The 17,993-nt window shown below is 42.0% G+C and overlaps 1 protein-coding gene across 1 annotated transcript; it reads left to right on the plus strand.

Moving 5' to 3' along the window:
* The first annotated feature begins 5,520 nt into the window (after nt 1-5,520).
* On the plus strand, nt 5,521-16,221 carry LOC137372558 (uncharacterized). The gene is made up of 3 exons (XM_068036480.1): nt 5,521-6,205; nt 7,371-7,476; nt 15,156-16,221. The coding sequence occupies exons 1-3, from the start codon at nt 5,822-5,824 to the stop codon at nt 16,043-16,045; spliced, it is 1,380 nt and encodes a 459-aa protein (XP_067892581.1). The 5' UTR covers nt 5,521-5,821; the 3' UTR covers nt 16,046-16,221.
* The last annotated feature ends 1,772 nt before the right edge of the window (nt 16,222-17,993 follow it).

Below are 17,993 nucleotides of genomic sequence, written 5' to 3' on the forward strand. Positions count from 1 at the left end.
GATGGGGTGCATATCAAGCGGACTGCTTTGTTCTATATGGCATTGATCATCTTGAATGCTGTTGGAGCTGCACTCATCCAGGCAAGTGGAGAGTATTCTATCATATTCATGACTTGTGCCTTGTAGGTGGTGGAAAGGTTGTGGGGAATCAGGAGGTGAGTCACTCGCTGCAGAATATTTAGCCTCTGACCTGTTCTTGTAGCCACAGTATTTATGTGGCTGGTCCAGTCAAGTTTCTTGTCAATGGTAACGCCCAGCATATTGATAGTGAGGGATTCGACAATGGTAATGCCATTGAATGTCAAGGGAGATGGTTGAACTCTCTCTTGTTGGAGATGTCCATTGCCTTGTCTGGATTGTGAAATTAACAGCACAAGGACTGAGAAAGAAGTATAAATTAGAGTAGGTGAATCCAATGCCTAATCAGGTACAGGAATAGAAATAAAGAGAGGGAAAATGCCATTTGATTAAGAGAAAGAAAAAAAAGGACACAAAGGAAACTTTTAATTTTTTTTTTTACATTGTTAAGATCTTCAACAACTATTAATACCTGAAGGAAGGAACCTGTGGCTCAGTGGGTAGTTCCTTCTCTCCAAGTAAGAAGGTTGTAGGTTCAAATCCTACTCTGGAAACTTGAGTGTAAAATCAAGGTTGATGTTCCAGTCCAGTACTGAGAGTATGTTGCACAGTCAGAAGTGTTGCCTTTCAGATGTGATATTTAAGCTGAGGCCTTGTCTGCTATCTCAGGTGGGTATAACATATCTTATGGCATATTTCAAAAAAGAACAGGAGGTGTTCTCTCTGGAGTCCTAGTCACTATTTATCCCTCAACTAGCTTCACTAAAACCAAATGATCTGATCATTATCACATTGCTATTCATGGGAACTTGCTGTGTACAAATTGGCTGCTGCATTTTCTAGATTGCAAAAGTGATTGCACTTCAAAAGTATTTAATTGGCAGTAAAGCACTTCGGAATTCCTTAAGGTCATGAAAGGCGCGATATAAATGTAAGCCTTTCTTTCACTTGTAATTGTTAAATTTCAGTGCCAGAGAGGTTGACTGGCAGTAATTAACACTTATCACAGCATTAAAAGACTTAGACTTGCTGATGTGAGTTTAGCATGCATCTACAATGCAAGTACTGCAACCTCATGCCATTCAATGCATTTCAGTGGTATTCCAGAGAACAAGGTGCCATTTATATGAAGCAAACAGTGGGACAGCGCATCTCCGACAACAACTTTTGGATTTCTGTTTTTAACCATGCATCTGTCCACGTCGGAGGTTGCTGTAATATTTATGCATAAATAACATTGGGCACCATTAGCCTCACAAATATTTGGACAGCAAATTCTGGCCCAGTATCTCTATGTAGGAATGTGTATACCAGTAAGCATGTTTATCTATGCTTCAAAGTGTGTACATCTGTGTATGTGTTTGTCTATGCATGAGAATGTATATATTTGTGTGTGCTCATCTGTGTGCATGGTTGTGTTTGTCTGTGTGTATGAATGTATGAATTTGTGTATGAAATCTTGCAAATGAGTGCATTTGTCTATCAAAAGATAATTATGGACAAGGAAGACCATTTGGCCCATTTTAGGTCATTCATGTAAAAGCACCCTACAGCCTCCAAGTGTATGTGTACAACAGTATGAATGTCTGTGTGTCAGAGGATGTTTGTCTATGTGAGTCTGCCCATGTTCTGGTACCTGTGTGTATGTTTGTCTACATGTATGTTTGTATATCCGTATGTATTGTGATCCTCAAATTCCCTATATTCTAGAATGGTCCAAGGAGATTTGAAGGTAGCAAATATAAAACCAGTATTCAAAAAAGGAGAGAGAAAACAGGGAACGACAGGCTAATTAGTTTGACGTTAGTCATTGGACAAATGCTAGAATCCTTTATCCTTTATTAAGGAAGTGCTAACAAGGCAGTTAGAAAACCGTATGATTAGACAGAGTGAACTTGCTTGTGGAAGAAAAACCATGTTTGACAAAATTATTAGAGCTTTTTGAGGATGTAACTAGCAGGGTAATAAAGGGATGTAATATATTTGGATTCCTAAATGGCATTCATTAAGGTGCCACATAAAAAGGTTATTACACATGATAAGGGCTCATGGGACTGGGAGTCACATTAGCATGGATAGAGGATAGGTTAACATACAAGAAAGCAAAGAGTAAGGATAAACAGGGCATTTTTAAGTTGGCAGGTTGTACCTAGTATGATGTCGCAAGGATCTGTGTAGGGGCCTCTTTTTTTTTTACAATCTATGTTAATGATTAGATGAAGGGCCTGAGAGAAATTGTATCCAGATTTACTGACGCTAAGAAGTTTTTTTTTTATTCATTCATGGGTTGTGGGCATCGCTGGCCAGGCCAGCATATATTGCCCATCCCTAATTGCCCTTGAGAAGGTGGTGGTGAGCTGCCTTCTTCAACCGCTGCAGTCCATTTGGGGTGGGTATACCCACAGTGCTGTTAGGAAGGGAGTTCCAGGAGTTTGACCCAGCGACAGTGAAGGAACGGTGATATAGTTCCAAGACAGGATGGTGTGTGACTTGGAGGGGAACTTGCAGGTGGTGGTGTTCCCATGTATTTGCTGCCCTTGTCCTTCTAGTTGGTAGAGGTCGCGGGTTTGGAAGGTGCTGTCTAAGGAGCCTTGGTTAGGTGGGACAGTGAGCTGCGGCAGGACACAAGGGGCTGAATTTTTTTTAGGGGGACCTTGAAGTCCGCTGCCGGGGCTGAAAGGGGGAGGTAACCCTGCTCCAGCGGGTGACAGGACCCTGGGGTGGCATTTTGCTTCCAGAGGCCAATTAACAGGCCCAGGCTCCCCCCCACCACCGAGCTGCCAGCCTAATCAGAAGGCCCGCAACTCAGGAGCCTCGGCAGTGCCACTGCTGGAAGTGGCCACTGCTGAGGCTGCATCAAGATGGAGAGGGCGCCTTAATGCTGAGGTGCCCTTGAAGAGGTGAGTTTTTTGGGGAATCCAGGACCAGGCAGGTGGGCACCGGCGATCAAGCTTTGACAATCAGGCTTTGGTGGGGGGGAGGGGGTGATGTGGGGATTGTTGTGGCAGCTGCGTCTTAAACGCAAGGCTGGCCCTTGCCACTGGCAGGCCCCTCCGTGGGCCATGGAGTGCCCATCAAGAAGAGCTCCCCCCAGCCTCCAGAATCTGCTGGGAGGGTTTAAGTGGCAGTCTCCCCATGCGGCGACAGACCCTCCTGGCAAAATGCTGGCGTGGGCGCAAAGTGGTCCTTAATTGGGAAATTAATTGCCTTAACTCGGTCATGCTGCTAAGGTCACCACCACTAGTAATATGCCATGGCAGTGGGAAGATGTTAGGCTCCCCTCCTAATGCCTTCCCCACCATATTGCCAGACCTTCTGCCTCCCAGCCATTTCCAAAGGGTTGGGAAAATTCAGTGCAAAGAGTCTGCAAAGAGATATAAACAAGTTAAGTGAGTGGGCAATAGGGTGGCAGATGGAATATAATGTGGGAAAATGATGAGGTTATTCACTTTGGTAGGAAGAATGGAAAATCTGAATATTTTTTCAATGGAGCAAAACTTTTAAATGTTGATATTCATAAAAGAAACATTAGCATGCAGGTACAGCAAGCAATTAGGAAGGCAAATGGCTTGTAGAACTTTATTGCAACACAAGAGTAAGGACGTCTTGCTGCAATTATACAGGACATTGGTGAGACCACACCTGGAATAATGTGCACAGTTTTGATCTCCTTGTCTAAGGAAGGTTATACTTGCCTTGGAGGCGATGCAGCGAAAGTTCACTAAATTAGTTCCTGGGATGAGAAGGTTGGCCTGTGATAAGAGGTTGAGTAGAATGGGCCTAAACTCTCTAGAATTTGGAAGAATGAGAGTTGACCTCATTGAAACATACAAGATTCTTAGAGGACCTGGCAGGGGCAGTGGTGAGAGGTTGACTAAAGAGTCTAGAACTCAGGCATAATCTCAGTATATGTCAGACTGAGGTAAGGAGGAATTTCTTCACTCAGAGGATCGTGAATCTCGAGAATTTTCTACACCAGAGGGCTGTGAATGCTCAGGCATTGAATATATTCAAGGCTGAAATAGGTAGATTTTTGAACTCTAGGCCAACCAAGGGATATGGGGATTGGGCAAGAAAGTGGAGTGGAGGTCAAAGGTCAGCCATGATCTTTCTGAATGGCAGAGCAGGCTCCAAGGGGCATTTGGCCTATGCCTGTTCCTAAATTTTTTAATTCTTATGCTGTATCTGAATGTAGGTATGACTTGGTGTCTGTGTGTATCTGCGTATGTGTGTTTTTCTGCATGTATATCTATCTGTATAAATGTTTTGTGCGTATGGGTCTTTTCTGTAGGTTTGCGCGCCGTTCCATCAATGGAATTAAAGGACCGTCGCTTACACTATAGACCCCCATACATGGATATTGGAAGGTCACTGACCTGAAACGTTAACTCTGCTTCTCTCTCCACAGATGCTGCCAGACCTGCTGAGTATTTCCAGCATTTCTTGTTTTTAATTTATGAATATTGAGTAACCGCGGTTTTCCTTTTGTAGCTTCTACGGGGGCAAAATTTAAAACGGACAAAAAAAAACATTGTCTTTATCAAACTTTTTTTTTTAAAAAAAGCCACAATACTTAAAGATCAGGAACAGAACACCGTCTTATTAAGTCATGATAATGGTAAACTTACCAATTCTGTATATGTGTAGAAAGAGGAAGAATTCTCGTGGTGAGTGAGCCAGCACTAAGTGCAGTTAATATTCAGGAAACCGATCAGCCCGAACACAGCTGCTGTTATTTTTTAAACCACTGCTAACTGCTACAGTAGTTAGTGAAGAGTTTACTTACAGCGATGCAGGCATAATTTAAATTAGAGAGATAAATTAAATTAAATTATTCTGGACCTTCGCGATTTAAAATTAAACTTATAGAGTAGGATTTACTTCACGCCACACAAGGAGCAAAGTGAAGGAATACGAGCTAAGTAAATACTTAACAGGAGTCAGAAATGAGTAAACAATTTCAGTGACGCTTTCCTGAGTGCAAGCGGAACCTGTCAGGATTAATTGTGGTTGAATGTCTCATTCTGTCATTTGGATCTCTTCGTGATTTCTAAATTCTAACCTTTCCGGGAGATACATTAAAAAGCGTTTTAATTTCAGGGCATGATATAATTACAATGACATATCTCATCTCTAATATAATATACATCTTAGTTAACCACACAACGTAAGCTATGTAAATTTAATTTCAGAATGCACTGTTTTAGTATTTTAATATCTTTACTTTTTCAGACTTTATTCTTTTTTTAAAAAAAGATTGGAAACAGAGCTGAAGCGAACCCTGATAGACTTAACTGGAGATGATCCTAACAGCTCAGCTGGGAAAATCATAACTTCTAATATGTGGGCTTTGTATGACAATCGGATTGTTTTAAGGGCCAAAATGAATTCCAGCGCCCTAAGGGTTAAGTCTGCTTACGGCAAGGTTCTTGGTGACGTTGCGGGTGATTAAGTTACTCAGGGTGGTAAATGCAAGGAAGGTTCGTTAAATGCAGCGATAGACGCAAGAGATCAGTCTGGGGGAGATAGGTGTACATGCGGGTCAGGGAGTTTATGTTGCGCTGCTTTACCCCAAGAATAAAAGGTGGAGGAAACTTCAAGCGAGGTCTGAAGTAGGTTCTCCCTGCCAGTCAACGCCCAGCTACCAACTAAGGCCAAGTAGAGGCCAGCACTGACAGCCACGAAAACCCGCAGTTTTAACACTTGGCAGAGGTCGACCCTCTTTCCAGCGTCAGCAGCCAGCATGCTTCAGCTGTCGGTTCAATCTTCTGAGGCGGACTCGCTGTTCCAACAATCTGATGGGATGTACGAGGAGGAAATCGATGTGGAAAGTTTGGAGAACTGCCTTTCCCAAGGCGATGGCCTGGGCTGTGCAGAGGAAGAGGAAGAAGAGGAAAGGATGATGAATGCGGACAAGGCGGCAAAGAAGGCAACTCCGGAGCAACGGAGGCTGGTCAGGAGCCCCAAGTGTGCTCGCTGCAGAAACCATGGTGTCGTCTCCTGTCTGAAAGGGCACAAGAGGTTCTGTCGCTGGAGAGACTGTCAGTGCACCAACTGTCTGCTGGTGGTGGAGAGGCAGAGGGTGATGGCAGCCCAGGTAGCTCTGAGGAGGCAGCAAGCTACAGAGGTGAGACACGGTGAAAAAGAAAAAATCGAGTGCGCTATTTCACTAAAAAAACTGTACTTCCACATTTTAGTTCAGGACTCGAGTATTCAGCCATCAGCAATATTAATAAAATATTTGTTAGACTTTCTGACCCATGACTAATTACATATTTAAGTTTATCAAATGTGAATTCTAAACTTTAATAGCCCGAGTCAAATAACACACTGGAACATAGACTCTGTCAGGAAGTTGAGAATTTGGCTTCTTAAATAAAGTCACTTAACATAAATAAACAAGTAATGTTAGCAACTTTGGAATGGACAGGTTGTGAGGAGGTCTAGCAAAACAGAAGATCACAGAACAAACTCAATTTTGTTGAACACTTTATCTTTACATTTCAATACGGGAAACGATGTATTAAAATGCACAAGGACAATTTAAACACTGGCCTACGGTGATCCACAGATAGGATTTAACACGCACGTTACTGCACCAATTTAATAAGATTTTTTGTTCCGAAGCTGGCTCTGTAGTAACTGTACAAATTACACCTGTGCGTTTTATTCAGCATGTTGTACACGTGGCGTTGTATAGGTAGCATCAATAAAATATTTCATTTCCTAATACACACAATTACATTTTATCTATAATACTAAATACTTCAGGAAATCAAAGGCCTTTTAAAATGTTTTGAACTTTGGTGCTAATAGATGAAATACATGTTCTTTCATTTAGCTAATGTAAACTTCTAGCACAATTACTTCAATCCATTCACAGAACAAACCGAATTAGATTTCCAATTATACTTAGTTCCAAAAACATTCTAGGTATCAATTTCTAAAAAAAAACCCTCCATAAATCAACCTCGATTTAAAACGCAAACTCAAATGCGTACAAAGTGTTGTGGAAAACAAACCTTTAAACTTGCAGTCCTCTCTGTTTCAGTAAATCGTGAACAGTTCAAGAGACGAATAATCAGGAAATGACCACTATAGATGATGAATCGGAAGCTGTTCGTTTATTTCACGGTACAAGGTTTATTTCAGAGGCCAATAGATAATTAGGGTGTGTTATTATTCATAGTGTTGATTTTCTGACGGTGGCGCTTGGACTGTTTAGTATAACATTGAAGTTTTATAAGATGATTTATAAGAGGAATTAATTAAATAATTCCTGGTCTCAAAAGGTAAAGAAAAGCGCGAGTGGCAAGGAATCCACAGCCTCAGTCCGCAGAACATCTTACCAGCGTTACTCTCGGACTCCCAGCCTCCTAGCAAAAAGCATTCTGGAAGGTAACGTTAATAGACTCAAACGCACAAGAGGTTAACTGGCAATCACCAACGCATAATGACCTGGACCGAGCCCCTTTTAATTCTGTCTCTTCCCTTTAATCAGATATTTAAATGTTTAATTTATATGTAGAATATATGTTGTCGTTAAACACCGATTGGCATCCGCACAATCGATACACAATCGAGCCAACCACTAATCCTTTATTTATTTTTGTCTTTTGTCCCATTCTTTCAATTTTGTATTCCGGTCTCGACCCTTCATCGAGAGATCTCAACAATATAAGTAATGTGCTGAGTCACAGTCTTCCCTCAAGATCAATATAGCCTTGTAGGACTTTGCGCATTTCAATTAAAATTACATAATTTTACATAACATTACATACTTTCTGTTCATTGCTAATTTAAGTGAAATCAAGAAATAAGTTCAAGGTGGTCCAGATCAATAACATTTATATAAAATAGCAGTTACATCACAGATTTACAATACTATCATCAGAATTTACAAATAAAACGATTGGACCGATTTGACCTATTTCTTTGTTATAGTTTTCTCTATTCAGGTTTATCTTAAGTGTAATATATCTGTGATGTGGGCTGCTGGGTCACAGCGGATTCCATTGCAGCACACTGATATCTTGGCTAAACATAAAACCCATCTGATATGACCACTTTGTTTCAGACCACTTTGCTCTCTTTTTCTCTCTTTCATATATATATATATATGTGTGTGTGCGTGTATTACATAGAACTTGTATAGTATTCCACGACAGAAAATTATATTATTCCTCATATGGCCATGAATTTTACACTAGCCCTCATTTTGACCCAACATACATCGCTCTCCAAGATCCTGACCTTCTCCAGCTTTATTATACAGGAATTTTCTCATATATACTGATTGCTACTTTGGCGAAGTTTTTAGTGCTTTTCCAACCGTCTTTTAATAGTTGCCAATTTGTGGTTGATTGATGTTGAAATCGAATTACATGCAGCGATTTTGCACATTTAGGGTGTGTCACACCATGACTCTTTGGAGGCCAGACCCGTGGAATTTAGACAATTGGTCCTACAGCTTATTTGTTTTTATAAAGCAAATGTTTCCCTTTATCTGAATTACATCTGTTTTTGTGTGCAAGTCTTTATGTACTTTTGTGTACCTAGTTATCTGTGTGTATGCATTAGTCTCTGCATGAGTGTGTGTACCTCTGGGTTGAATTTTCATGGTCCATTGGAGGCAGGGTGGGAGCGTTGGCATTTTGGTGGGGGAAGGCGTTGGTAGCAGAGCCCAACTTCTTTCCGCTGCAATGGTATATTGCCAGCAGTGGGAAATGTGGCAGCACAGCCACCCACCTGGTGGCCGACTGAGCCACTTAAGTGACAATGAAGAACCACCTCCTGCCTTCATGTGGGGTGAACACCAGGTATACTCTGGCAACCTCCCAACAGGTTCTGGTGCTGGGGGCCTCCTTTATGGGCATGCCATGGCCCACAGAGGGCCCTCTTCCCCCCGCCCCCCACCCCCCCAGTGAGAATGCCCCCCACCACCACCAAGAGCAACAGCACTGCCAATACACCCCCCCTCCCCCTCCACGATCACTAGGGCCTGCGTGGCCCCAGCTTCCCCCAACCCAACTCACCTGTCTTGGAGGGTGCCCCGCAATGAGGCATCCTCTCTTTGGAGCTGCAGCCTCAGCACTGCCCACTGAGGCTTTATTATTCATTTTCATGGGATGTGGGCATCACCTGGCTAGGCCAGCATTTATTGCCCATCCCTAATTGCCAATGAGAAGGTGGTGGTGAGCTGCCTTCTTGAACCGCTGCAGTCCATATGGGGTAGGTACACCCACAGTGTTATTAGGAAGGGAGTTCCAGGATTTTGACCCAGCAACAGTGAAGGAATGGCGATATAGTTCCAAGTCAGGATGGTGTGTGGCTTGGAGGGGAATTGCAGGTGGTGGTGTTCCCATGCATCTGCTGCCCTCGTCTTTCTAGGTGGTAGAGGTCACGGGTTTGGAAGGTGCTGCCTGAGTAGATTTGGTGCGTTGCTGCAGTGCATCTTGTAGTTGATACCCATTGCTGCCACTGTGTGTCAGTAATGTACGGAGTGAATGTTTGTGGACAGCGTGCCAATCAAGTGGACTGCTTTGTCCTGAATGGTGCCGAGCTGCACCCATCCAGGCAAATAGAGAGTATTCCATCACACTCCTGACTTGTGCCTTGTAGATGGTGGACAGGCTTTGGGGAGTCAGGAGGTGAGTTTCTCACCACAGGATTCCTAGCCTCTGACCTGCTCTTGTAGCCACAGTATTTATATGGCTACCCCAGTTCAGTTTCTGCTGAATGGTAACTCCCAGGATGTTGATAGTGGGGGATTCAGCGATCGTAAGGCCATTGAATGTCAAGGGGAGATGGCTAGATTCTGTCTTGTTGAGATGGTCATTGCCTGGCACTTGTGTGGCGCAAATGTTACTTGCCACTTATCAGCCCAAGCCTGGATATTGTCCAGGTCTTACTGCATTTCTACACGGACTGCTTCAGTATCTGAGGAGTTGTGAATGGTGCTGAACATCGTGCAATCATCAGTGAACATCCCCACTTCTGACCTTCTGATTGAAGGAAGGTCATTGATGAAGCAGCTGAAAATGGTTGGGCCTAGGACACTACCCTGAGGAACTCCTGCAGTGATGTCCTGGAGTGCAGATGATTGACCTCCAACAACCACAAGCATCTTCCTTTGCGCTAGATATGGCTTCAACCAGCAGAGAGTTTTACCCCTGATTCCCATTGACTCCAGTTTTGCTAGGGCTCCTTGATGCCATACTCGGTCAAGGGCAGTCACTCTCACCTCACCTCTTGAGTTCAGCTATTTTGTCCATGTTTGAACCAAGGCTGTAATGAGGTCAGTAGCTGAGTGGCCCTGGCAGAACCCAAATTGAGCATCACTGAGCAGGTTATTGCTAAGCAAGTGCCGCTTGATAGCACTGTCAATGACACCTTCCATCACTTTTTACTGATGATTGAGAGTAGGCTGAAGAGGTGGTAATTGGCTGGGTTGGAATTGTCCTGCTTTTTGTGTACAGGACATACCTGGGAAATTTTCCACATTGCCGGGTAGATGCTAATGTTTTAGCTATACTGGAACAGCTTGGCTAGCGGCATGGCAAGTTCTGGAGCGCAGGTCTTCAGCACTGTTGCCGGAATGTTGTCAGGGCCCATACCCTTTGCAGTATCCAGTGCCTTCAGTCGTTTCTTGATATCACGCAGAGTGAATCAAACTGGCTGAAGACTGGCATCTGTGATGCTGGGGACTTCAGGAGGAGGCCGAGATGGATCATCCACTTTGCACTTTTGGCTGAAAATTGTTGCAAATGCTTCAGCCTTAGCTTTTGCACTGATGTGCTGGGCTCCCCCATCATTGAGGATGGGGATATTTGTGGAGCCACCTCCTCCTGTTGGTTGTTTAATTGTCCACCACCATTTATGACTGGATGTGGCAGGACTGCAGAGCTGCCGTCCCTCTGAGTCGGCCTCTCTTGTGGGGGGGGGAGGGTGGTGGATGTGGGGGGTGGTTGCCTTCCTTAACTGGATGGCAGCCCGGGGGCAGCCTCTGAATTGGCCACCCAGGGTCGCGCCACTAGGCGAAGCAGGGCCACCTCTCACTTTTGTCCCTACCGGCAGGACTTCCAGAGAAGCGGAAAAATTCAGCCCTTTGTGAGGTGGTTTCTGGGAGTTTATACTGTTTCTTTGATTCGCCTTCCTGGAGTCCAGATCTGTGAGTCAGCTCCCCGTGGAGATGCTGTTGAATCTGTTTTTGGTAGGCAGGTTGCTTCAGTTTTACTGGGACATACCAGTCTTCTACAAAATTATGGAAGAGGGATTTAACAGCATAAAAGGCAGGAACTGGCTCACTGACACCCAGCTTTCAAACTACGAAAACATTAACAGCAGCTTAAATCTCTATGTGCTAGCATATTTATATGCCTGTATATATTTATGTGTCTGTTGGAAGCTGTATTATGTGTCAGAGCATTTATTTTTTTCTTGCCTGTCTGTGAAACACCATGGAATGTTTTCCTATATTGGTGCAATTATACTACAAATAGCAGTCTCAGATCTGTAGAGGGCGATATGTAGCCAGCACATCTGAGTTACACTGCAAGCTTCACTTTGCTGCATCTCACACACTGCGAAGCTGGAGAAAGCTTTGCACATGGTGCAAACATCCATGCATTGCTTCTTTTTTTTTCAGAATTGGAAGTCATTCTATACCTCCAAATTAGAAGACCTTATTTACAAAGTGTAGTCTAAGAGTGCTTTTATACTGCAAAGTTAGGGCTAATGTAAAACACTTTCTATTTTGCAGTAATGGAATAGCTCTGGAGTTGGGGCCTGACCAGATTCTGATGGGAAGTAGTGTGTGAACCCTTGATAAAGATAGTGTCATATTACTTGACGTTGACATTGTAAGGAACTTAACTGAATTCTGGTGTCAAAGAAAGGACAAACAAGGGAGTCAAAGGGTATTGGCGGTAAGCAGGAAAGTGGAGTTGAGTCCACAAACAGATGAGCCATGAGCTTATGGAATGGCGGAGCAAGCTCAAGGGAACAAATTGCCTTATCCTGCCCCTAGTTTCTATGTTCGTATGTTCAAACTTGATTTAAAGAGCTCTTGGGTGTCCACTAGACCTTTAGGCACTTTCAAACCTACCTAGCGTTAATTAAAATACATAGAGTGTGAACACTCCTCCCAACTTCACTAAAATAATTACATTTTAACAAACATGAGAGAAGCTTTGTGAATGTGCGTTTACATGCATGCACAAAGCTATCTCCTGGGCAGACTGATTGCAGTTTGAACCACGCAATTTACTGACTACCTGGAACTGATACTGCAACTACTGGCTTCAGACCGCTAGCTGCAGAATAAATGTAGTACCATAATTCACTTTCTTTGACCCCAGACCTTCACATAGCAATGCTATATTCCTTGATAATTGCTCAGCCTGCATACAGTGCTGTTCTGGGAAGCAATATCCAAGCTAGCAGTGGATGCTTCTCCACAGCAATTCCCTTTGCTTCACCCTCCTTTTTTGAAGTTAACCACTATCATTCAAAAGTTAAGCAATCGTAAGTGAAATCTCTTTGCCTAGAATGGATTACTAATCTCCGTTTAAATAATTTATATACTCTTAGCTCAAATGAATCAACTTATGATGAATACAGGTTAGTAAATATTCTTAATGATTATGTCCTCCCAAGTATTCACAAGGACAGACATAAATGATATACCAAAATACCAAGGTAAAATTCAAGACTTTGATGTCAATGAAATTGAAGCCCTACACAACCTGAAAGGGTTTAAAGCAAATATATCCCCAGAGTTAGATGGTATTTATCTGAGTGTTGAGAGAGACGAGCAAAGAGATTTATGTAGCACTGGCAATCATTATCAACAGGTCATTGGACACTAGGGAGGTAACAGTAGATTGGAAATTGGCTAATGTGGTACCTATATTCAAAAACCCATTAGTCTTACTCATAATCCATGTAAAATAATGGAATTGATTTTTAGGATTTATCTATACAACAACTACACAGTAAACAGTAGCCAACACAGCTTTAAACATGGAATTTCTTGCCTGAACAACCTCCTTGATTTCTTTAATGAGTGATAACTCAAATTGACTGTGGTACTACAATGTGTACTTAGACTTTCAAAAAGCGTTTCATAAAGTTCCATATGGAATATTATTAATTAAGTTCAAAACAGTGGAAGTTCAGAGCAAAACTTGGTACAGATAACAGGGGCACAGTGGCTAGCACTGCAGCCTCACAGCTCCAGCGACCCGGGTTCGATTCTGGGTACTGCCTGTATGGAGTTTGCAAGTTGTCCCTGTGACCGCGTGGGTTTCCGCCAGGTGCTCCGGTTTCCTTCCACAGCCAAAGACTTGCAGGTTGATAGGTAAATTGGCCATTGTAAATTGCTCCTAGTGTAGGTAGGTGGTAGGAGAATTGTGGGTATGTGGTAGGGAATATGGGATTAATGTAGGATTAGTATAAAATGGGTGGTTGATGGTCGGCACAGACTCGGTGGGCCGAAGGGCCTGCTTCAGTGCTGTATCTCTAAATAAAGAAATAAATAAACTTTTGAAGATTATAAAACAATCTGATCAGAGAGGTAATGTCAGGGCATAAGGGAGAAGTACTGATTGGAGTGGCTCGGGGCTCAATTTTGGGATCATTACTGTTCAAATTTACATCAATGACTTGGATTCTGAAATTTAGTACAAATTGGTTAAATTTGAAGATTATACAAAGCCTGGAAGGACAACGGAATTGGGAGAGGCAGCCCAAAAACTACAGAATGAGCTGAACTAAAATATTTGAGTGGGCCAAACAATGGCAGATGAAATTTATGCAGATAAGTATGGAATATTGCATATAGGAAAGAAAAGTGGACAATTTGCATACTTCATGAATGGTTTTGAAATAGCTAAGGAAAAATTGAAAGAGACTTAGAACTCTTAATGGATTCCACACTTAACATGTCCAGCCAATGTAAAGCAACAATCAACAAAGCCAGCAGAATGTTGAATTATATAGCCAAAACAGTAGAAGGAAAGTCAGATCAAATGGTACAATCTTCTGGTTGGACCACGTCCATAATATCAGGGATCTGAGTTGAGGAAAGGGTGGATAACCTTGGATTTCCTAGCCTGGGAAGGAGACGCCTGACAGGTTATCTTATAGAGTGATGCAAGATAGTAAATGGCTTCGAAAGGGTTAATCATGAATACTACTTTAAATTAAACAGGGTAGGACAAATAGATACAGCTTGAAATTAGTAAATAGTACATTTAGGACTGAAATCGGAAGGTTCATCTTCATGTAGAGAGTAATCAACACTTGGATGGAGCCCTGGAATAATTAAAGAAACAGGTAGATGCAACGGTGGGAGGAGTAGTGGGTTGTTCTGGATGGATGGATGAAGATGGGCTAAATGATATTCGTCATCCATGTAGTTTATAATCCTTTGATCTTGTGAAATAAATGTGTTGATTCCTTGGGCATTTCTAGAATATGGCTTTTCCTTCGCTGGAGTGAAGTCCAGGTGTGAGCCTACTACTCAAGCTGTTTTTACATCTCTTGCTTCCAATGCGCTCGCAAGTCGAGTGGAAACCTGACCTGAGTTATGCTGCCATTTTTGTCGATGTACCTCCAAAGCTGCTGGCTCTGGCACAAAAGTAGTATAACAGTACTGTTAGTCTGTGTGTGTGTTTGCATGTATGTTTGAGTATGTGCATGTCCAATCTGTGTGTATGAGTGCAATAGTATGTGTTGCGTGCATGGTAATTTCCTTACCACTGCTATTCGTAGAGTGAGATGAACAGGCCTATTTTAAAACCTTTGATTAATGGCAGTTTCTGAATTAATTAATTAATTTCAACCTTACCTTTTATTTTGAGTTTGAGTATACATTGAGGTGTTTGTCATTTGGTAATACTTCTAGATATTACTTATGGAAGTAATATTTAAATCATTTGTTAGATAATGTTTTTATTTATGTATTTAGTTTTGGAATTTATCACTGGATATTGTACACCGTATAGAAAGGGAGTGTCTATGTTGTTATTGGATAATATTTCCACACCATATATACAGTTGTGTTTTCTCTGCAGGTTACCGGCCTACACAGGATGACAGTTTCCCCTGTCCAAACCGCTTTATTCTACCACCTCTGAGTGACAGAATGAGGAAAAGGAGGGCATTTGCAGACAAGGAGCTGGAAAGTGTGATGCTTGAGAGAGAGTACAGAGAGAGAGAGTTACAGGAACTTACTGCTGTTCAAGCATTCATGAAACCCTGTGTGGAAACTATCCCTGAGTACAACATATTTAAGCTCAGCTACAACCAGTTTTGTGACCCATCACAATTTAACCCTTCAGCATCCAGGGAGTTACTGAATTTTTACATTCCTCTTGTGCACACCAACCCTGCCCTCTGGGATTTTGGATCTCAGTGTTACCAAGGAAACATTGAACAAACCAGGGGTTCCTGTTCAGCAAACATTGCAGGCTGCATTTCTGAACAAGCATCAGATTATACTTCCCTATGGGGGCAAAAGTCTACTGCAGTCAACAATTCATTTTATCCACACAGTGTGCACGATCATAGCAACTTACCTGAACGGTTGGATCCTACACAGAAAGTTCTTGCATATGGAAAGCTAAGCTCAAAGGAACTGTGTTCCAATCACAGAGATTACTGCACCCAGACAAAAGTTACAAAAGGTTTTGACTCAGTTTATGAAAGTACAGCTCTCTGTCCCTCTCAGAAGCAAACTGAACACACAGGTCTGTCTGAAGAGCTTATTTCATTCAGAAGTTACCTACCCCCAAATTCACATGTAGCTCCCGAGCTGAGGAGTAAATCTGCTCCAGACAGCTTCATCGCAAGAGAAACTTTAAGACAATTTGCAAAGAAAACACAGGAACATTGTTCTCGCAGTCAAGTAAAAATAACTAAACAGCTGCTACCATTTTCTGTGGAATCTCTTTTGAAAACATAAATTGAAAGACCAGTTTCATTCTAGTTTAGAAGATCCATTTCTAATTAGACTTCTCTCTTTCCTGGAACAAGATCCTACTTCCTAGTACAGATATGTTTTTTAAAAAAGTGTCTGATTCCCTGTTCATATTTAAAATGCAACAGTTTGTAAATTGACTTTTTTTCCTTTCTGTTTAATTGCTGTTAATAAAATGGTCTTGAGGTTCCTGTCTTTTGACCATCGATTAAAGAGGTCCTTTTATTTTTCTTTATATTCAACATATTTTCCTATAGCCAATTAGTATGTTTAGTTCAACTGAGGTGTTAAATTATATTTGAAAAAAAGTGTTTATACAAAAACAAAATACTACTTCTGAAATAAAAACAAAGTGCTGGAAATATTCAGCAGGTCAGGTAGCATCTGTATGGAGAGAAACAGAGTTAACATTTCAGGTTGATGACCTTTCATCAGAACTGCTTCTATAAAACCCTTGTGAGCTTCCTAATCAAATAATAGTAATCAAATACAGACAGCAGGTAAAAATTACACCTTTATCCCTGTCGTTTGTGACCTTAACAGAAAGAGTAAGGAATCACATGAGAAAATTCTGTGAGGAAGTAACTCTATCGGCACTGCTTTCTTTTAATTTTAATTTTAAACATGTTACATGACATATTCAGAACAAATGTTAATGTTCAAGAAGGAATTCTAACATTCATTCAACTTTTAGAAATCAAATGCCCCATGGCTGAGCTCATTGCTACTAACCAGGAGTGTCCCTGGTTGAACCTTTGGTCTGTATTCCATTGTCTTGGTTGGGTGACAATTAGCCTTCGTGTCCTTAGGTAGAAAAATCAACTAGGGCTTCCATTCCTGATTATTATTCAGTAACTCTGGCTACACCAGTGTATACATTGGGTGGTACAGAAACTGGACTTGGCTGTGATGCCATTATAGTTGAGTAACTTTTTGATGCTTACTTTTTGGGCTGAAGTAAAGGGCGGCACAGTGGCGCAGTGGTTAGCACCGCAGCCTCGCAGCTCCAGGGACCCAGGTTCGATTCCAGGTACTGCCTGTGTGGAGTTTGCAAGTTCTCCCTGTATCTGCGTGGGTTTTCTCCGGGTGCTCCGGTTTCCTCCCACAAGCCAAAAGACTTGCAGGTTGATAGGTAAATTGGCCATTATAAATTGTCACTAGTATAGGTAGGTGGTAGGGAAATATAGGGACAGATGGGGATGTTTGGTAGGAATATGGGATTAGTGTAGGATTAGTATAAATGGGTGGTTGATGTTCGGCACAGACTCGGTGGGCCGAAGGGCCTGTTTCAGTGCTGTATCTCTAATCTAAAAAAAACTTCATCTTCAAATTAATTCATTGCTGAAATATCCAATGGCAGTGATTGTAATATAACTGATGATAATCCAGATCCACACTGATGGGTTCAGTAATTCACTCTAACTAGCAATCTGAATTATTTCAGTTCCTTCACAATGTGTGTCTCCGTCATCCCTTCCAACTGGCATCCAGTGATAATGATTACATCTTTACTGATATTAAGCCTTTCATGATGTCTGCATCGGTAACTTCTCCCAGCTACTATCCTGTATTCGTGGCTATCTCAATTATAGTTAATATAGCTTCCACATGCTGTCAGACTCAGTAACTCATTCCATTTGTGTTACTGACGATCCATCTACTGATTTTAATCCAGTTCTCTTGCACTCTCAGCGTTCCTTAATTCGGCTGGCTACCTGTGCTAATTACTGTTCCTCTACTGATATTAAGTTAGCAACCTCACACTATCAGTTCCTCAGCAGCATCTTGTGCTATACTCCAGTTTTACTGCATATTGGTGTAATTGCAACATCATGTTTTGCACCATATGGGCAGTAAAATGTAATGATTTTTCAGACATGGAAAGTTTGATAAACCATCAGGAAGAGGTGCGCCTTCACCAGCAGAGCTTTGC

This window comes from Heterodontus francisci, chromosome 8, assembly GCF_036365525.1.
Source record: "Heterodontus francisci isolate sHetFra1 chromosome 8, sHetFra1.hap1, whole genome shotgun sequence".
Lineage (NCBI taxonomy): Eukaryota > Metazoa > Chordata > Chondrichthyes > Heterodontiformes > Heterodontidae > Heterodontus > Heterodontus francisci.

Coding starts and splice junctions, on each gene's coding strand:
- LOC137372558 (XM_068036480.1), top strand. CDS start 5,822: ATGCTTCAGCTGTCGGTTCAATCTTCTGAGGCGGACTCGCTGTTCCAA. Junction 6,206..7,370: donor GGAGGCAGCAAGCTACAGAG/GTGAGACACGGT, acceptor TGGTCTCAAAAG/GTAAAGAAAAGCGCGAGTGG. Junction 7,477..15,155: donor AGCAAAAAGCATTCTGGAAG/GTAACGTTAATA, acceptor TTTTCTCTGCAG/GTTACCGGCCTACACAGGAT.